Source organism: Chenopodium album, chromosome 8 (assembly GCF_948465745.1).
Source record: "Chenopodium album chromosome 8, dcCheAlbu1.1, whole genome shotgun sequence".
Classification (NCBI taxonomy): domain Eukaryota; kingdom Viridiplantae; phylum Streptophyta; class Magnoliopsida; order Caryophyllales; family Amaranthaceae; genus Chenopodium; species Chenopodium album.
Genome location: NC_137841.1, coordinates 4938031 through 4960793, shown reverse-complemented (window position 1 = coordinate 4960793; position 22763 = coordinate 4938031). Strand labels below are relative to the sequence as shown.

The 22763-nt window shown below is 33.2% G+C and overlaps 2 protein-coding genes across 2 annotated transcripts; both read left to right on the top strand.

Moving 5' to 3' along the window:
• The first annotated feature begins 15041 nt into the window (after nt 1–15041).
• Nucleotides 15042–17406, top strand: LOC145555697 (cytochrome P450 71A6-like). Its single transcript, XM_081617432.1, has 2 exons — nt 15042–16254; nt 16686–17406. The coding sequence occupies exons 1-2, from the start codon at nt 15307–15309 to the stop codon at nt 17310–17312; spliced, it is 1575 nt and encodes a 524-aa protein (XP_081473558.1). The 5' UTR covers nt 15042–15306; the 3' UTR covers nt 17313–17406.
• A 1751-nt stretch (nt 17407–19157) lies between these two features.
• LOC145555696 ((2Z,6Z)-farnesyl diphosphate synthase CPT6, chloroplastic-like) lies at nt 19158–21549 on the top strand. Its single transcript, XM_081617431.1, has 3 exons — nt 19158–19910; nt 20251–20318; nt 20870–21549. Exons 1-3 carry the CDS (start codon nt 19461–19463, stop codon nt 21306–21308), a joined length of 957 nt encoding a protein of 318 aa, XP_081473557.1. The 5' UTR covers nt 19158–19460; the 3' UTR covers nt 21309–21549.
• Nucleotides 21550–22763: the final 1214 nt, after the last annotated feature.

The window sequence follows — 22763 nt, the reverse complement described above, 5'->3', positions numbered from 1 at the left end:
ACAGTCCGTACTTTTCTTGCTATTGCTGCTTCTAAGAATTGGGAGCTTCATTAGATGGATGTCCATAATGCCATCTTACATGGGGTACTTGCTGAGGAAGTATATATGAAACTTCCTTCCGGGTTTGAAAGTTCGGATCCTAACTTGGTTTGCAGATTGCACAAGTCTTTATACGGCTTGAAACAGGCCCCTAGATGTTCGTTTGCCAAACTCACCAAGGCTTTGAAACAGTATGGTTTTAATCAATCTTACCCTGATTATTCTTTATTTACATACACTAAGGCTACTGTTCAAATTAACGTCTTGGTTTATGTTGATGATCTCATTATTTCTGGGAATGATTCCGCTGCTCTTACTGTCTTTAAAGCCTATCAGTGATTGTTTCAAGATGAAGGACCTTGGTCCTTTGAAATATTTTTTAGGCATCGAAGTTTCCTGTAGCTCTGCAGGTTTGTTTCTATGTCAACGTAAATACACGTTAGATATCGGTTTTGAAGCAGGATTGTTAGGTGCTAAGCCTACTGGTTTTCTGATGGAGCAAAATCACAAATTGGGTTTGGCTACTGGTGCTTTTCTACCGGATCTTGAATCGTATCGGAGGCTCGTGGGGCAATTGATATATCTAGTTGTCACACGACCTGATCTTGCTTATTCCGCACATATATTGTCTCAATTTATGCAAGCCCCTCATACTAAGCATTGGGATGCTGCTTTGAGACTGGTACGATATTTAAAAGGCACTCCGGGCCAGGTTATTCTCTTGATTTCTACGAGTGACATGACTTTGGAGGGGTGGTGTGACTCTGATTGGGCTGCTTTCCCTTTAACTCGGCGTTCTCTTTCTGGGTGGCTAGTGTTTCTTGGCAAATCTCCTATTTCGTGGAAAACGAAAAAGCAACCGACAGTTTCTTTCTCTTCGTCTGAGTCCGAGTATAGGTCTATGTCAGGGGCTATTTGTGAGCTCAAATGGCTTAAGGCCTTGCTGTTAAGTATGGGTGTGCAACAACCGAAGGAATCAAATTATTCTGCGACAGTCAGTCTTCTTTGCATATCGCACATAATCCAGTTTTCCATGAATGAACAAAGCACATTGAGGTTGATTGTCACTTCGTTTGAGATGCTATTAATGAAGGCTTAGGGCCTGTTCTCTTCCGTTGAAATTCAGTTCAGTTCAGTTCAGTTCAGTTTAGTTCAGTTCAGCTCAGCTCAGCTCAGTTCAGTTCAGTTCAGTTCAGTTCAGTTCAGTTCAGCTCAGCTCAGTTCAGTTCGGTTCAGTTCAGTTCAGTTCAGTTCAGTTTACTTCGGTTCAGTTCAGTTCAGTTCAGCTCTTAATTTATGTTTAATGATATTGCTAATGATATAAAGCCAAATTTCATTCTTTTAAGCTCTTATTACAACGACGACGACGACGACGACAACAACAACAACAATAATAATAATATTAACAACAATAATAATAACAACAATAATAATAATAATAATAATCAATAAGTAATAAATAATAAAAATAATAATAATAATAATAATAATAATAATAATAATAATAATAATAATAACAATAATAATTGAAATAATAATACTAATAATAATAATCAATAAATAATAATAATAACAATAATAATACTAATAATAATAATCAATAAATAATAATCAATAATAATAATAATAATAATAATAATAATAATAATAATAATAATAATAATAATAATAATATTGATACAATTCATTGTTCAAATGGTTCTTTTTTTTTTTTATACACATTTCTAATGTTAATCTCATTGAGAAAATTAGAGTACTACACAACTTAAACTAGTTTTCATAGTCAGTTAGTTCTTCGTCTTCTTCTTGTCCACCAATCTCCTCCATTACCTCGACATTCCTCTGAACTGACTCCCATATCTGATCAGTTATTTCTTGTCGTACAATATCCATAGCTGCTTTTATGTTAGGATCGTACATAGTATGATCTTCTTTTCGCTCCATGACTTCAACTTGGTGCGTATATGGATAGCATATTTTTCGTAAATTTATAATTATATAATATATTTTTCGTAAATATTTTAATATGTACATTTGTATATACACATATGTATAGTAATAAATAATCAATAAATAATCAAAGATCACTAATCCGTAGTTAAAAATCACTAATTAATAAGTTCAGTTCAGTTCAGTTCAGTCCAGTTCAGTTCAGCTCAGTTCAGTTCAGTTCAGTTCAGTTCAGTTCAGCTGAGTTCAGTCAATCGGAACAAGCCCTGAATATCTCCGTCTCATGTTTCAACAAAGGAACAATTAGCAGATATCTTTACTAAAGCTCTTGGCAAGTCACAGTTTGATTTTCTTCTTTCGAAGTTGGGCATTTCGAATCCGCATGCTCCAACTTGAGGGGGGGTATTCGGATATATCATATCATATATTTTTGGGAAGATATTATTTGCCAAAGATTATCCTTTGTATTATAGTTAACTTCCTAAGATTCTAGGATATCTTGTATTCTAGGCTAGGAGAGTTGTAACCATTATATATTGTGTGCCAAGTTCAATGAGAAAGCTAAGAAATTCTATTCCAATTCTTTCTAATTTGTCAAGTAGCCATCTTTCTCCGATCATCGACACTTTTATTTTTTTTCTTATTATTTCATAGGGGTAACAAATAAGAGAAAATGATAGATGAAGGTAAAAAATGGAAAATCCAAGTTTATAACTGTGCTAAACAAACCAAGTTTAGCACATGACAATTTTGTAATTAAATGGGCTCGAAATCCGTGTACAGGCATTAAACAAATACTTTCCCTTACTGCAACACCTGACAAATGACCTGTCCTAATACAAACAATCTAACGGAAAATAAAGTAGACATTAAATGAATAAAGCAAAAGTGAGTAAAACATAGAAAAACAGATAATGAAAATAGAAAGTGAGTAAAATTATAGAAAATGGAAAATCCAAGTTATAACTGTGCTAAACAAACCAAGTTTAGCACATGACAATTTTGTAATTAAATGGGCTCGAAATCCGTGTACAGGCATTAAACAAATACTTTCCCTTACTGCAACACCTGACAAATGACCTGTCCTAATACAAATGATCTAACGGAAAATAAAGTAGACATTAAATGAATAAAGCAAAAGTGAGTAAAACATAGAAAAACAGATAATGAAAATAGAAAGTGAGTAAAATTATAGAAAATGGAGGGGCTATATATTTACTAACATAATATGTGTGTTAAGTTGTGTACATGATGAAAAACAAGCTATCATTAAGCCAAAGAGCTGAGCAACAGGATCAATAATAATCTATGATTGATAGTTTGATGGTGGTTAAGTATGTGAAGTATAACATAATGTTGATTATGTGATATATATATGTGAAACACATACTATATGATATATGCATCAACCATGGTGTACCGTGGCCTGGGTATGTTTAATTTTCTTTTTATCCTATACCATCACCAATTATTTACTTACTCCGTACTACTTGAGGTTTATTTGGTTTGACAAGCTACATTTTCTAATACGTAGACACGCAGTTAACATTTAATTTCATGACCGATTTGTTGAACTTATGGTGCTGCCACGATAATAGTAAACGTATTTTTGTCAGAACATACCTATTAAAAGCTGCTTTTTTTTTTTTTTTTTTTTTTTTTTTTTTTTTTTTTTTTTTTTTTTTTTGGAGGTTTTTTTTTAAAAAATGCATCACTTCTATATTATTTGGTAATTTTATACTATATATTACCATTTCTTTCGCTTACTTTACATCTCGCTCAAATAATTTCTTTCTCTTTCTTGGTCCCTATTTAAATAATAAAAATATCTATCATCTTTGATCACATACTTCCTCTTTCATAGTCCTCATCATAATTTTACTGTAATAAATTATTCATTCACTAACAATATTACTTCGTATATTTTAGTTCTAAAACTCCGTTCATTAACAAGTGATGCATTTAAAAAACCGGAGGGAGTATAAATTTCTATTAATTTATCAATTTGTCAATTTCATTTCCTTTTTTAGTTATTGTAGCCTTAAGCATAATCGATGAAGCAATAAGGTTGAAGGTTAACTCGGTTAGCCTGGTTAGAATTTTCTTCCCGATTTCAGGGGTTCTTGGGATTAATTCTCATCACCCATCCTAGTGGCCGTCTAAACACTAAAGAAGACATTAAAGGAACACTCACTTGGCCTCTTTGAAAGTTTTGTAAGACAAAGGTCAGCAAAGAGGGTGTTAGCTTGAAAGAAGGAATCATAATTTAGAGGTTTCCCTTGCTTGAGCTTTAAACCACCTTCTACTACAATCTAATATTATTGCAACATCTATCGGAGTAAGTTCTTTTTGAAGAGTTGCCTCTAAGTAATTTTCGCTCCCATTATTCCTAACTTCATGTAGTATTCCGTATTGAGGAGTAGTTTGAGTAAATTTCTTTTGTTGCATACAATTAATTGCTATACATTTCAAGATTTTGTTTGTGCTTGAAAATAGTGCTACCACAACCAATTAACCTTTGCATTATCATGGGAACGTGAGATCACAAAGACATGGAAAGGAGTTGAGATGACGACCTATATTTAAACTCCTACTTAAACCATATGATACGATTGATTTGATTAAAAACTATAATTATCACTAAAAAAGTTAATAGCGGGCTCTTCATTTTTAAAAACTAGACTCACTTTAAGTTGTTGATTTTTCAGTATATTTGACATACATACTTTTACTTTATTGCGTTACTGTCATGCATAATCCTTGTATATATTATTTAATATTTGTACAACCCCTCTTGTCTTACCCTATTTACATACTTTTATTCACTCTTATTTTAATCAAATTTTTGGTTGCACTCAACTATCTATATTTTTATACATATAGATAGCATACCGGCCTCTGATCACATATAATCAAACAAATACACATCTAATCTCTTACTTTCAAATAAATTATTAACCACACCATCTAATTTGTTATAATAATTCTTTACCATGCATGTATGAAACTAATTGTCGATCGACTGAAGAAAAGTTTATTATCCCATAAAGCACACTTATGATACAAAATAAAAAATCAACTCATCAACGTCTTAAAACTCTATATCAATCTAAATATAACTGTGAGAAATCAAGTACTGTAAAATCAGAAAAAATATAGTTTGAAATGTATGCCGAATTTGATTAATGTAGGTAAAAAGCTGTGACGTGTTAATAACACTGTCTTAGAAGCAAAATTCGCCCCGACTATGGTGCAATCGGAGATGGCATTGCCCCCCAAGAGTTAACACAACGATCTCTCTTAATGTGCACTCAAAAAGAGAGATTAGGAACTCACAATATGCTTAGAATTAATTTAGAGGAAAAACTGGAAGAAAAGAGAGAGAGGAAGAAAATTGATGTTTTTATATATTTTGAAAGCCACGAAAATCAGTTTTTTATAGAAGAAGGAAGGCATAACTGATGGAGAAAATCAAGCGACAAAATAATTCGTAGGAGGAAAAACATGGGCAGTTACAAACGTTTAAAAACCGAGTTAAACGTTGTTGCGAGCTTTCGTAACTAAACGATCTCATAAAAACTGGAATGTCAGTTACGACTTGGCCCAAAAAGGTAGCCCCACCACACCGCGCACGTGCCCCGAACAAGAACCGAACCGGCCGGACGGCGGCGGGGGCGCGCTCGTGGGGATGCCCCCTTCTAGCCCACAATAATAGGGAAAGCACTTCAAACACCAAAGTATAAACATACATATTTAAACCAGTAAAACCTTCCTTATCCCACCAATGTGGGACAAAGAGTTTTCCTCCAAAAATAAGAAACCTTCCTTTGCATTATTTCCAACAATCCCCCACAAATGCGAAGGAAAAAGATTTTAAAAAACAAAACACCTATTCTGAGCATTTCAATAGGTTTGATACTTAAGTACTGGTATCTTTCGATTGAACCAATAAATAGTGAAAATTAGGCAACTTCTTGTTAAGCGAGTGAACGAATCTGGAACTCACTCAACTTTGAAGTTAGATCCTAATAACACATATCTTACCATAAACATTGTGAGTTCTGCGATAAAATCAATCACCAGTATTGGCCATTGAACTTGGGATGCTCATGAGTGCTTTAGAAAGACTGCCCAAGTCTTTCATAGAAGGTGGCCAAACCTTGACACCCATGTAGGTGATTTCATCAAGTCTATCACATAGACCACCCAGACCCTGGGATATGAAATCATTAAGAGCCTTTGCTCAACCTCACATTATGAAAGCGGTGAATTCATCAAGACCGTCTCATTAGGACCACCCAAAACCTGGGCTATGAATTCATTAAAAGCTAAAATCTTAACCTCACCAAATGTACAAGTCATGGGAATGGGAAGTGTATAATTATGAGTCTTTCCATGGTTTCGTTAGTCCACATCAATCCTTGCGTGAGCAAGGTCGGGTATCCACCATGAATTCCTCAACTAACGGGCTTTAGCCCCATTCCCCTCGACGTATCAAGGACAAGTCTTCTATTTAGTCCTTTAGTTAATGGATCTGCTAGATTCCTCTCAGATCTTACATATTCTATAGTGATAACACCACTTACTATCAAATTTCTCACAGACTCACGTCTCACATGAATGTGCCTCTTTTTGCCATTGTAAGCACTGTTTTTGGCAACACAAATAGCGGCCTGTGAATCACAATGTAAAGAAATAGGTGGAGCAGGTCGCCCCCACAATGGAATATCTGCTAATAAGTTTCTTAACCACTCCGCCTCTTGCCCGACCAAGTTCAAAGCAATGAACTCAGATTCCATAGTTGACCTGGCAATACAAGTCTGTTTTGAGGACTTCCAAGACACAGCTGCTCCACATAAAGTGAAAACATATCCACTAGTGGAACTTACCTCATCATTGTCAGACACCCAGTTTGCATCACAATATCCTTCTAACACAGCAGGAAAACCAACATAATGCAATCCCCAATCCATAGTGCCACGAAGATACCTTAATAGGCGTCTAAGAGCATTCCAATGTTCTCTATTAGGGTTATGGGTATACCAACTAAGTCTGCTAACTGCATAAGCTATGTCAGGTCGAGTGTAGTTCATAAGAAACATTAAACTCCCAATTATTTTAGCATATTCAATTTGTGACACACTATTGCCATAATTCTTTTTTAAGTGAATGCTAGCATCATAAGGAGTTTTAATAGGCACAACATCATGACTGTTAAATTTCTTTAACACTTTTTCCACATAATGAGATTGAGACAAGGAGAAACCATTTCTAGTTTTAGTAACTTTAACACCCAAAATAACATCAGTTTCACTTAAGTCCTTCATCTCAAACTGAGAGGAAAGAAATTCTTTTATATCATTAATAACATCAATATGTGTACCAAAAATCAACATATCATCTACATATAAGCAGACAATTACACAATCAGATATAAACATTTTTTAGTACACACACGTATCAGCACGGTTCGCTACAAACCTAAAACTGAGTATGGTTTTATGAAACTTTTCATACCACTGTTTTGGGGCTTGTTTTAACCCATACAAAGATTTCTTTAACTTACACACTTTTTGTTCCTGTCCGGGAACCACAAACCCTGGAGGTTGAACCATATAAATTTCCTCCTCTAAGTCGCCATTTAAAAAAGCAGTTTTCACATCCATTTGATGCACAATCAGATTATAGCTAGAAGCTAATGCAAGTAAAGCACGTATAGTGGCGATCTTAGTCACATGTGAATAAGTGTAAAAGAAATCAACACCAAATTTTTGTGTGAACCCTTTAATCACTGGTCTTGCTTTATATCTTTCCACAGTACCATCAGTTCTAAGTTTTCTTTTAAAGATCCACTTATAACCAATGGCCTTACTACCTTTAGGTAAATCAACAAGTTCCCACGTATGATTAGACATGATGGACTCTATTTCACTATTAATGGCTTCCTTCCAAAAACTAGCATCAATTGAACTCATGGCCTCTTCAAACTTTTTAGGCTCATCATCAAACAAATGATAACATACAACAAGTTCATCTAATTCATCAACATCATTGAGTTCAGTTAAGAAAGTAGTCAAAAAATCGGGACCGAAGCTAGTCTCAGTTCTACGTCTCTTACTTTTTCTAGGTTGTATAGCATCATCATTTTGAACAACAGGAGAAGGAACAGGCATAGAAAAGTTTGAAGGAGAAGAAATAGTCACATCATGAGATACATAGTTTTTCTTCAAAGGGAAAACATGCTCAAAGAATTCCGCATCTCTAGATTTACACATAGATTTATCATTTAAGCACATGAACCTATAAGCTGCACTATTTGCAGCATAACCAACAAATATAGCATCAAAGGTTTTAGGTCCAATGTTTTGCCATTTAAAGGAATTGAATGTAAGGCAACTTTAGCAAGACACCCCCACACTTTCAAATATTTAAGGTTTGGCTCGTGGCCTTTCCACAGTTCATAGGGAGTTTTGTCAAGCTTTTTATGAGGTACTTTGTTCAACACATAAGTAGCAGAAAGAATGGCCTCCCCCCACATGTTATCAGGCAAACCAGTCTTAATCAACATGGCATTCATCATCTCCTTAAGAGTTTTATTTTTTCTTTTAGCAATGCCATTTTGTTGGGGAGTATAGGGAGCAGAAAGTTCATGGATAATTCCATTTTTCTCACAAAGTCCTTTTAAAAAGGTGGTTCTATACTCTCCTCCCAGGTCTAACCTAAGTCTTTTAATATTACGGTCCAATTGGTTCTCAACTTCTGCCTTATAAATTAAAAACATATGTTCCGCCTCATCTTTGGTCATTAACAAATACACTTTGGTATATCTGGAATGGTCATCAACAAAGGTAATATAATACCGTTTGCCGCCTCTGCTTACGGTATTCTTAAAGTCAGCTAAGTCTGTATGAACCAATTCAAGCAATCAGTTTGTCTACTAGTTACATATTTCACATTTATGACCATTACAAATTAGACTAGGAATTAAAGACATGTTTTGCAAGCGTTTCATGGAACCATAATTTACATGTCCTAATCTAGCATGTCAAAGATCAAAAGTCTCAACAATATAAGCAGAAGTAGAAGCTTTATTAATAGAATCAGCAACAAATACAGTTTCTAAAATAAATAACCCACCCGACAAATATCTCTTCCCTACAAATTCCCCATTATGAGATAACACTAACTTATCACCTTCAAAAAAAAAAAGTTTCACACCAGCCTTGTTAAGAAGAGCACCAGAAATTAAATTTCTACGAAGGGAAGGGACATACAAAACATTTTGCAAAGATAAAGACTTTCCAGAATTTAATTTAAGGAGAATTTTTCCTTTACCGAGGACTTCAGAACTGCTAGAATTGCCCATGAACACCTGATCAGCTTTGGCAAATTCATGGAACTCGGTGAATAGGTCTTTGTCTGAACAGATTTTCTTGGTGGCTCCGGTGTCAACGACCCATTCTACTTTGTTGCCTACGAGATTGATTTCTGAAACTACGACAGCAATGACATCATCAGATTCTTCAGCAATATGGGCTTGGATCTTGTTCTGGTCTGATTTCTGCCCATTGTTAGATGCATCTTTGCGGTTGTAGCATTGCCATGCCTTGTGGCCTTGCTTTCCATAAACATAGAAGCCACCATTACTCTTTTCTGATTTGTTGGTTTTCTAGAAATTATTGCTCTTTTTGTTTTGAACTCCAAGCGGTTTCTGATTTTGGTTCTTCTTGGAATTTCCAGCAGCTTTGTTTTGTTTGTTGAACCTGTCATGTTTTGGAACAGAAGATTCCACAATGTTAGCTTTAACAGAAATTTCATAGGGGGAAGAGTCCTTATCCTTAAGGCGATTGGCTTCTTCAATCTTCATATGATCGACTAATTCCTCAAGAGACATATCCTTCTTCTTGTGTTTGAGATGGTTGCGGTAGTTGGACAACGAATCAGGTAGCTTCTCGATCAGAACATTGGCTTGCAGCACCTCACACATCTTCATACCCTCGGCCAGAATGTCAGCAACCAGGTTCTCATATTCATGAACTTGCTCCATGATCGGCTTGTCATCAACAATCTGGAATTTCAGCCACTTTCCTGTGGCATACTTCTTCTTTCCCGCATCATCATTCCCATATTTCTTCTCTATAGTCTCCCAAACAAATTTGGCAGATTTGTTGTTGATGAAGAGATTGAATAGAGGGTTGGACATGTGACTCAAGAGATGACCTCTCACGAACTTGTTGTGCTTCTCATATTTAGCAATCTGTTCATCTATTGCAGAAGATGCAGCAGCAGCAGCAGAACTTTGGGTTTCTGGACAGTCACGAACAAGAACATAATCAACCTCCAATTGCTCGAAGAAAATTAACAGCTTCTGAGACCAACGTTTATAGTTAGTCCTATCAAGGAGTTCAAGTTTTGAAAGATCGAGAAGGGTTTTTGCGATTGAAAAATCCATGATATGAAATTACAGTGGAAATTTTGCTTCTAAATTGTGAGAAATCAAGTACTGTAAAATCAGAAAAAATATAGCTTGAAATGTAGGCCGAATTTGATTAATGTAGGTAAAAAGCTGTGACGTGTTAACAACAATGTCTTAGAAGCAAAATTCGCCCCGACTATGGTGCAATTCAATCGGAGATAGCGTTTCCCTCCTAGAGTTAACACAACGATCTCTCTTAATGTGCACTCAAAAAGAGAGATTAGGAACTCACAATATGCTTAGAATTAATTTATAGGAAAAACTGGAAGACAAGAGAGAGAGGAAGGAAATTGATATTTTTATATATTCTGAAAGCCATGAAAATCAGTTTTTTATAGAAGAAGGAAGGCATAACTGACGGAGAAAATCAAGCGACAAAATAATTCGTGGGAGGAAAAACAGGGGCAGTTACAAACGTTTAAAAACCGAGTCAAACGATGTTGCAAAGCTTTCGTAACTAAACGGTCTCATAAAAACTGGAATGTCAGTTACGACTTGGCCCAAAAAGGTAGCCCAACCACACCGCGCACGTGCCCCAAACACGAACCGGTCGGACGGCAGCGACGGCGCGCGCGTGGGGATGCCCCCTTCTAGCCCACAACAATAGGGAAAGCACTTCAAACACCAAAGTATAAACATACATATTTAAACCAGTAAAACCTTCCTTATCCCACCAATGTGGGACAAAGAGTTTTCCTCCAAAAATAAGAAACCTTCCTTTGCATTATTTCCAACAATAACAACAATTTAAATTACATGACAAGTTGATTCATCAAGGAAGTAAATTTATATGCATCTTTTTGGTTGGCAATTTTATGGGAATTAAAAATTTCTTGAGCATGAGAGTGTTATTGCATAAAATAGAGTAACTCATCTACCTAATTATTCTAGTTCTAGGTAACTAAAACTTGACGTGAGAAATGAGAATTCTCATATGCATCCAAACAAGTCTTTAATTTCAATTTCAAGCACTCAAACATCGAATCAATTGATAAATCACTATATCATTAAAAAATGGAGGAAATATCTTTTTCACACCTAACTCCCCCACAAATGACAAATATGATAGCATTTCATGCATAACTTTGCCTTTCTTTTAAATTAGTGAAAAAATTCCTTTGGAGAATAAATAAAGGAACAAACTGAGTACTTCATACGAAGTACTACCTAACTACCATTTGCTATTGACAATGTTCAAAATAAAGTGATAGAATCACAATTTAAGCATGCAATTGTTTTCTGTTATGAGAGAATGTGGGACATCAAAATTGTTAAAAGACTATGCATTTACTGATCGAAATTTCACATGAATATGTTGCTCTTAATAAATTTTGGAAATAATTTTCCAACTTATGAAGAATAATATTACATGGTTTCAATTTCCATACAAGAGCAAGAGTGTGATCTAGAGGTCAAAGTAATTCGAATTAAAACCGAATCGAACCGAAAACCAAACCAAATTAGTAATTCGGTTTGGATTTTTTAAGAAATCCGATCAATTAAAAAATATGGATTACGGATTGGATTCGGTTTGGGGTTTAAAAAAACCGAAAAGCGAATTACAAACTGAATTTCGACCCAATACTATAAGCTCATTTTCTTTTTCAAAGTATCCAACCACTTTCCCCTTTCATATATAAACTTAAAAAAAGAACTTAATTCTCAATTCTTCTTTCTCAATATCTTACTCTCTCACAAAGAATGTAGTTAACAAGAAATGACTGTAGGAATTTTCAGGGTGAAATTCGAGTTTCTGATTTGAATGTTGCAAAAGAAGGGAACAAATTTCGGTTTGGATTGGATTCTAATTTGAAAAACCGAATTAATTTGGTTTGGATTGGATTGGATTGAATCTTAATTCGGTTTGGATTTGGATTGAGATTTCCAAAACCGAATTAATTCGGATTGGATTCGATTTTGGCTATAATCCAAACCACAAACCGAACTTTCACCCCTAGTGTGATCAATGGCTGAGATTAGTTCCTATTTCATATTATTCACCTTGGTTCTCACATGATCTCAATTCTAAATTAGAAAGTTAACAATTAGGCAGGAATATATATATATATATATATATATATATATATATATATATATATATATATATATATATATATATATATATATCATTGATTGATTTGAATTTATGAAACAATTTTTAAATAATACTAAAGTAACAATCACTGACAATCTGACATCATAACTATCTATGTGACATCTTTTTCTTATTTTCCCTCCTAATTGTTAACTTTCTAATTTATAGTTGTTAACTTTCCCATAAAATTATAAAAGTACGTGTGGAGTATCTTTTTTATCTTACAATGGAATCTAGGGTTTCTAGAATATGATAAATCTCCTGGCCTCCTTTCCTTTCGTTCAACTTCTTAATCTATATATAGTGCTTTCTAATTTTAATCAAATTTTTTATATTGTGCATTGCACAGGGATAATCTAGTTTTTAATATAAAATTACTCCAGTATAATGGAGACATAAGAGCCTAAAAAATGGGTTTCTCTCAACCAGTTTAACAACTATAGTTTGTTAGCTCCGTATTATTATTATTATATTTATTATTATTATTATTATTACTTTTCTTAGTATTTGGTAAGAATCTATTCCTAAATAATAATTTTTTTAAAAAAATATTTTATTTTTTGAAACAAATCATTTTTTGGATAAAAAGCCATCCGACATCTACAAATGAAATCTAAATAAAAAATACATAAAATTGAACCAAATAGGGTTTCCTTCATCAATGCTACAATCGTTGTTAAGATATTGCACTGTGGTACATCTCTCGCATACATCACTAGAATATACAACTTTTTTAAGAGACGGTCTAATGTTTTTTTTTTGTAGCCGTAAGGATGATCTTCATCTAACTCGCTTGAAAGGATTTCAAAATTTGACAATCGTTGCAATCCCGAACAAATATTTACCAAAGAACTCACAATAAGGCAAAAGATGCGATGATTACCTTTTTGATAAACCCTAACATACAACAAACCTAAACGTAAACAAACCACTAAAAATAACGATTCCACCATAGGGAGACGGGCGAGTATCTATACTACTTGTGTAGATTTATTGAAACTTAAATTGCAAAACTAAATAAAACTAAGGGAAGAGGGTCGGAAACAGTCTAATTTCCGAAGAAATTAAACTATTTCCGACCTAATCGACAAAGATGAAATTAAACTATTTCCGGCTTAAACGACAAAGATTTTGGAGAAACCCTAGAAGAGAAGAGGAGAGGAGAGGTAAATAAAAAGATTTTTTTACAGACTAAAGAAGATCATTTTTTTTTCTACTAAACCCACTTACAATAATACTAATTTTGTTACGGAAAATAGGTGGAAAATAACTAAAATTATGGTAGATAATGACCACAATAATTTCCGGGGAATTTTGAGAATGTTATGACAATTTTCTACTTTTCAAATAATTTAAACTATATTCTAGGTAAAAGATTTTTTTTATTCAAATCAAATTGTATTTTGTATTTAAATTTAATTATAATCAAGATAAATTAATATGACCACAATATATGGTGGAATCATTCAAAAATTATGACAATTTATTGTTTTTCAAATCTAATTGTATTTTATAGATAAATGATAAATAAAGACCAGCACAAGTCCACAAATTTAATTATTCAACTTAAAATATTGCATACATTTAATTGTTATGCTACTTAATTAGGATGTATAGTCGAGTTGAGCATTATCTTATCGAGGATGCCCCAGTTTCTCATGGTAAGAAACAAATTTTAGTAAATAAACCAACAACTTTATTCAACTTTATTCAACTGTGGAGCCTACAATAATGAAAAAGTTGTTGATTTATTCACGAAAATGCCCTCATGAAAAACAAATTTCGTTTCTCACCGTGAGAAACAGGGAATTTCCCTTATCTTATCTCCCTATCGTACCATACCTTCCTTATTTGCTCATATCAGGAGCAGGAAGCACATCTAGTTGAGTATTACCCTATATATTCATGTTCAAGTTAAGTTCGCTTAGTAGTCGAGTTCGAGCTCGAGCTTTTAAGCGAGCCCAAATATAGGTTAAAACTCGTTCAGTTAATTTAGTCAAATGTTGTTATACAATGTCAATGCTATGCATATTTTTACAAAAATCAATTATGAAAAGTATAATTGTACAAAAATAACATATTATTATATTAATCATAGTCAAAACTATTTATTGGCCTTATTTATATAAAAAAAAATATATTATTGCCAAATTAAATGTATTGTACAAGTTAAATCGTTTCAATGGGTAAATTTTTTTACAAAAATTAGAAAATTATTTCTCTAACCCCCACATGCACCTGTGTACTATATACTTTTTAATTTTCGTGAAAAAATCCAAATAAACTCTTAATCCAAATAGTAGAGCAGAGTATAACAGAGTAGATCTCAGTAGAGCAAAATAGCTCAAAAACATTCATATATGTTGCTACATTAATTTGTTAAGTACAAGTTATATAGGTTTTTTTTTTTTTTTTTTTTTTTTTTTTTTTTTTTTTTAATATTGTTAAAATCTTATCTTACTCTCTCTTTGAATAAATCGAACACCGCTTATTCTACATTTTCCATTCATTCAGACATTGTTTTTTTCCTCCATTCTAACTATGAGTCCTTTTATCCTATATTAGAGAAGTAACTGTACTAAGTTTGATAATCTTCTTTCTTATTAATTATTTGTTGATTTTCAACGCCTAATTTCAGCTAGTATTTCATTCTATAAACTAATAAAACTTCAATTTCTCTGTTATATTATTTTCTTGTTTTCATTTTTCAGTAATTGAGTTCTAGCAGATATACACACCCAAACACATGGAAAAAATAATTAGTCTTTGTTTACAATTCTCCCAAAAACTGATTTTTCATCCTTTGTTCCTCCCATTGATGCTCTTTGTAATTTTGTTCTACAAGAGTCTCTCTTCGAAACACGGTAAATTTAGAAAAAACCTCCCACCCTCGCCACCAAAGTTGCCAATCCTAGGCAACCTTCACCAGCTCGGTGTTTTACCTCATCGTTCACTTCAATCATTATCTCGACGATATGGCAAAGTTATGTTGCTCTACTTCGGCAGTAAACCGGCTCTTGTCGTATCTTCTGCTGATGCTGCTGAAGAAGTCCTGAAGACTAATGACTCGATCTTCTATAACAGGCCTAAGTTGCGCAATGCAACTAGAATTTTTAACGATGGTATGGATGTGGCCTTTTCTCATTCGGGAGAATATTGGCGGCGAATGAGGGGTATATGCGTTATGCAGCTGTTGCATACCAAGAAAGTTCAATCTTTCCGAGCAATAAGAGAAGAAGAGGTTGCTGAAATGGTTGAAAAGTTTAACAGATCAGGTTGTTCAGAGGTAAATTTTGCGGAAATTGTTTTGTCATTTACATATGATGTGATATGCAGAACATCCTTTGGAAGAAAATGTAGCGAAAATCATGAGGGAGGCATCAATTTTAAGGATCGCGTGGATGAAGCCATGAAGTTACTTGGGACTGTGTTTTTGGGAGATTTCGTACCCTGCCTTAGATGGATCGATCGTGTCAAAGGTTTGGAAAGTCGATTGGAAAAAGTCGTAGCTGATTTGGATGTAATTCTTGACAAGGTCGTTAAAGAACATCAAATTCATTTAAGCACCAAGAAAAATGTTGTCGTTGAGTCAGACAATGAGAGAAACGACCGTAGTTTTATGGATATTTTGCTTGAAGTTCATATGAACAACAAACATGATATGTCCCTTGACAGCATCAAAGCCGTTATACTGGTAAGAAATTGTAAATAATTTTCGGTAAAATAGGTTATATTTACATGATTTTACAACATTATAAAACACTGTATAAGTTTTGAAGGACTAAGGCTTTGTTATTGTTGTATTAAACTTTTTAACTATGCAGGACATGTTTTTGAAGATGCCGCAGTGGTGAGAAACAAATTTTTGTTTCTCACATGACATTTTCGTAAATAAATCAACAATTTTATTCAAAAGTGAAGCCCACAATGATGAAAACGTTGTTGATTTATTTACGAAAATGCCCCCATGAAAAAAAAAATTCGTTTCTCACCATAAAAAACAGGGAATTTCCCCATGTTTTTGGACCGACACAATTTTAATTACAACATTATTAAACATAGAGTACATAAATTTTACAGGAATAAGGCTTTGTTGTTGTTGTATTAAACTTTTTAACTACGCAGGATATGTTTTTGGCTGGGACCGACACGACTTACACGCTCATAGAGTGGGTGGTGATCGAACTGATTAGAAATCCACGAGTTATGAAAGAGCTACAAGAAGAGGTAATAAAAATTGTCGGAGGTAAAGGTCGCAAGGTTTGTGAGGATGATCTTGAAAAAATGAGTTACCTAAAAGCCGTGATGAAGGAAGCACTCAGGCTACACCCTCCAGGTCCATTGTTAGTCTTTCACGAGTCGATTCAGGACGCCAAAATAAATGGTTTCGACATAGCTGCTGGTACATTGGTAATCATCAACGCGTGGGCTATTCAGACAGACTTGATGTATTGGGAAGAACCCGACCTATTCCGACCTGAAAGATTTCTAAACAGAAGTTCATCAGATGATTTCAGAGGGCAAGATTTCAGATATATTCCATTTGGTGCAGGCAGAAGAGGTTGTCCAGGGATATCGTTTGGCATGGTTTCTGCTGAACTCGTGGTCGCGACTCTCATAAACGAGTTTGAATTGAAACTTCCTGGTGGAATTCAGGGTGATGAGCTAGATATGACTGAAGTTGCGGGGCTTACAATTCACAGGCGAGATCCTCTTATGGTCATTGCAACTCCTCTTAAAATTTCATCCTAAGATGTTAAGTTCTTGTATGAAAGTATGCTGAACTAAATATGGGTTTGAAGGTCATTTTCATATCCAATGAATCAATGAAGTCATTTTTTTTTCTTTAGCATAAAGATCATTAAGAATTGTTAGTATTGTCAAAAAAAAAAAAAAAAAAAGAATTGTTAGTAATTTGTAACTTTATCTACTCTTTCAATATCAATAATGATTAATGAAATTAGGTGTTTAATACTACCTCCGTTTCTTATTATGTGCAACAAAGAGATATTATTTGTGAGATATAAAATATTCCTTTGTTGCACATAATAAGAAACGGAGGTAGTAATACATACCGTTTGTAATTAAATCAACTTATAAGGCAAAAGGACACTGATTCGTTAATAGTTAAAGTTCACTTTCGGTCAATTTAAAAAAAAATTAATTAGGTGGTCTTTGACATTTTTTTTTTTCAAAAGGTGATTTTTCACAAAAACAAGGATATTTAAGGTGGTTTTTGACAAAAATTTTTGAAAAAATCCTAGTTTTTAAAGAAAATTTCTCAATAAATCATAGATTTTGTTACCTATTTAGGTTTTATTAGGCTATTTATATAAAAAAAAATCTTATATTTATTGAACAATAAAATACAAGGTATTATTGTTTAAAAAACAAAAAACAAAAAACAAATTTCAATCCATAATACCCTATTTTAATCCTGATAAACCTATATATCATTACTTCCCTTACGTGTAAATTCAATTAGAAAGAAAGATACTCCCTCAATGATTTTTTAAGTGTTACACTTTTCATTTCCGGTCGTGTTTTTTTTAAGTATTACACTTTCTTTTTTGGCAAAAAACTACATTAAAATATTATATCTCTTCTTCTCTCATGGTCCCTACTTTAACCCACTATTACTTTTTTTTTTTTATTTTTTATCACGGAGTATATCTTTCCTCTCACATTCATTACTTTTCAATAAAATATTAACCCCAGTATCTTTCTTTTATAATTTTTAATACTCTAACTACTCCACTTACCTCTTATTTTATTTAAGTTAATTAAATTGTCTAAAACGATGTGTCGGTCATTGAAACTTAAAAAAATACGAAAGGAGTATTGATATTTCTACTATTAAATATGTGTTTTACAATAATAATTGCCAGTTAGTGGATTATGCCATCGGTTTTTTTTAACTTCTTGCGGATACGTAGTTTTTGGATTATTGGTAAGGTTTGTACTAGCAACCTTTTTCCTTATCTATCTTTTCCTTTCTTTCCCCTCCCCCTTCACTTTTAAATTAACTTTTACATTTACATTTAGCAATATAATAATTCATCCAAAAGGTGGAATGAAGGGTGGATGCATATTGAGAAACATATCCAAGATTAAGGGCCTGTTTGATTCACCTTAATTTTGCTGAACTGAAATTATTTTTACTGAACTGAACTTATTTTTACTGAATTGAACTTAATTTTACTGAACTGAAATTATTTTTACTGAACTTAAATTATTTTTACTGAACTGAAATTATTTTTACCGATTTTCTATTATAATTCTTCTTTAAGAAAACTGAATTTTACTGAACTGAACTTATTTTTACTGAACTGAAATTATTTTTACTGAACTGAAATTATTTTTACTTAATATTATTTTTTTAAGGTGAAGTGACGCCTAAGATTATATATATATATATATATATATATATATATATATATATATATATATATATATATATATATATATATATATATATATATATATATATATATATATATATATATATATATATATATATATATATATATATATATATATATATATATATTCCCAATCTTCGTATGATATGATCTCTTCTACCAATCAATTATCCTAATCAATAGCATGATTAAAGTATTGTTTTTCCAAGCTTTCATCACCACAAACTTTCAATATTCATATACTAATATGCACTCGTGAATAACAACAGCATAGTTGCAATAATTTGAAAACGAAAAATGTGCGTAACACTGTGTTAGCAACAAAAGAAACATCCCTATCCAAAAAAGGCATTTTATTGAAGCTTCTTGAGTGCTTAGCTTGGGAATATAAGTAGATCATTTTAGTGGTTAACAACACCCATACTAGCTCCATAGTCCATACTCCAATCTAGAAAACTTACCTTACAAAAGAGTAAACATGCTACGTTTAGTCTGTGTAAATGGCTTCTCTTATTTAACATCTTCAAAAATACTAGTTAAATCACAAGCAAAAAACAACCTATTATTGCCCAAATACAACCCAAATCGCTTCTTTAGAAGCAATTATATTTTGACAAACACTAGTAATAATAATAATTCTGTGGCACCAATAAATTGTGCACAAAGTCGTGAAGATTTGAATCAATCATCAAAGGAAGTTAATGAGAATTCTATGGCGAGGCTCCAACAAGGAGAGTTTATTATTCCTAAACACGTAGCCATAACCTTGGATGGATGCAGGAGATGGCATAAAGCCCGCGGTCTAGACCTTGATTATAAGTCTTTCTTTCAGGCTAACTTGAGGTTTGTCGAGTATTGTCTCAAATGGAAAGTTGGCACTGCCACAAGTTACATCTACGGAGTAAGAAATTTTAAGCTGCGATCTAAGGTATTTTATTTCTTCTGTTAACAATTCTGATCAATTTTTGTCAATTCTGACCTCACATTAGACCCAGAGGACCAAAATGTCCCCAAAACCTACGAAAAACATGTTTTGCGCACGAAAATCAAAGAAATTTTTTAAACCCTTAGATTTAACGGTTTTCTTAATGATAGGTAGTAATAAAACAATTTTTAAAATTTTATTTGGTTGTAAATAAACTTTTAAAAGGTTCAGTGATAAAAAATAATTTCTTGATTTTTTTTTATGGTAAAAGTAAAAAAAATTCCTATAATTTCGTGTAATTTAACTAATTCTAATGCTTAGTCCTTTTTTTCTTTCATTGCAGGAAGCGGTAGATTTTTGTATGGGGCAGTTTGAAACTTTTTTAAAGGAAGAAATGGATAATCTTAAAAGGTACTCAGATACTCTGCTCATTTTTCTCCATGTAACAATCAAATGAATGGAAAAAATATGTATATCAATAGATTAAATTTTCTTTACAATAGTATAAACATAGTATAAGTATTTATAGGCATATAATTAGGTTAAGGGTTAGTCAATTATGTATTCTATTATTGGACATACATGACTACATGTTCATTATTGGACAAAGTTGATATAAGACCAAAACAATAGCTTTACAATTTGAAACGAAAATTAGTATGACACCTTAATAGTATGAGTGTATGACACAATAATATTGACAAAGTTGATATAGGACCAAAATTAATGAAAGTTAATAGTTTTGTATCCACTTGTGCTTGCTTTTCAATCGCTTCATTGCTATTTATTTATTTTTGTTTGCGTGTTTGATGATTCAACCATTATATTGACTCGACCCGATCTGACCCACTACAAAATAATTGTACTAATACAATAATCAAGTCTAGATACCAATAACTATGAAATAGAACGACAATACAGTATGCTTATCATTTAATTTGCTTTACACAAATTTTAAACAGGAAAGGAGTAAGAGTGTCAATAATAGGACAAAAATATGTGTTATCTGAATCATGTCAAGCCACGATAAAGAAAGTGGAGGAAGCAACAAAACACAATACAAAACTTGATTTAGTCCTTCCACTATGCTATACTTCACAAAGCGACATAGTTCAAGCAACAAGAAAAATTTGTCACAAAGTCAAGAAAGGAAGCATTACACTAGAAGATGTTAATGAAGATTTGATTCAACAACATCTTTCTGCTTGTGGATCTCGACCCCTTCCCGACCTATACATACGAACGAGCGGTCTACTCCGCATTGGGATGTTGTTGGGATGGCAAGTTGCTGATGTTGAGCTATACTTTACCAAAACTTGTGCACCTGATTTTGGCGAAGATGAGTTCCTTGATGCTTTGCGTTCCTATCAACAGAGGACTTATAGGTTGTTTGGCAGTTAAAATGAGAGCAATGTGTTTCAGCTTCTTCTGGTCAAATTAAAGCTATTAAAACTCCTAGTAGGTTGTGGCGTATGTTTTTTTTATTGTTCTTAAAATAGCAAGACAACTTTTAGTTTTTTTTTTAGTCAAGAAGCTTTTGCGTGAGATCGGACTCATCATCAATCCAATATCTAATGTCATATATTGGATTATTAATGTCAAATATAAATTATCAATGTCATACATTAGAATATTACTGTCACGTATTAGATTATTATTGTCAGATATATTAGACTCACCGTGAGACGAACTTATCAATTTTTTTTTTAAATCGTGAAATAATAGAGGCCTATAAAAAATACTTCCACTTTAAGTAAAATCATATGACGCAATGACACCCCCATTTTTCATATTCTATTTAAGAATAATAAAGTATTTGTTTGGTTGACAAGAAAATACATTAGAAGTATAAGCTGATTATTCTACCACTTTCACCGAGCATGTTTTGATAAAGGAATTTCTTCTTCTTTTTTTTTTTAGAAAATTGGTTTTATATTTATTTATTGGTTAGGAGAAAAAACAACTCTTAATCTCACATTTATAGAAAACGAAACTGTATGGGGGAGATATGTAAACGGGCCGACATCTTAAAAAATACAGGAAACAGTATTAGATTTCTATCGCATATGCCGGTATCATCACATAAAGCAGACATGTCGGCTTATTGGTATTTGGCACGTGGCAGCAACAACTTGACACTTGGCAAGAAAGGCTCTGCATGTCATGTAGCCACCTGTCATTAAGAGGTATTATAAATAATAGGTTTGGTCTCATAAATGAGGTTAACATTTATTACTCTCTCTCTCTCTCTCTACTTTCTCTCTCTTCATTACTTCTTATCTTCTTCTTAAACACTTTCTAACTTTATCATCGGAGTGGTTATCCCCGGATCACCCCGGGTTAACTAATCTCTGCTCATTGTGTAGGTTCTCAGCTTGCCGATAGGAGTATCGCGGATCTCGGGCTCGAGCTCAGACTCTCGGGTTATTAGATCCTGATCGAAACAATTTGGCGCTAGAAGGAGGGGGTTGTGATCGCTTCTATCGCCTAAGAACCTCACACACAAAAATAGCAAGGCAAACAATAATGGCTGGAAATCAGGAAACACCCGCGATTAGTAGAATAGTAAATCAAGTGAAAACAACAAGGAATGAAACAACACAACCCGAAATTGAAATAGAGGATGAAACTCATACTTTGGAAGATAATCAGTTCCACATGTCGATAACCCTAGAAAAGCGAGTCGAGACAGTTGCAGACCCTATGGCTTACTTTACACCGCAACTAGGGTAATGAGTGCAATGAGTAAGAAAAGGAAGGAAGCAGAAACAGAAACTCAAATATGAAATCAGTGACTTGAATTTGAAATTCTAAATATGAATTTGAAACTTTCACCATTCTTAACAAACTTATACT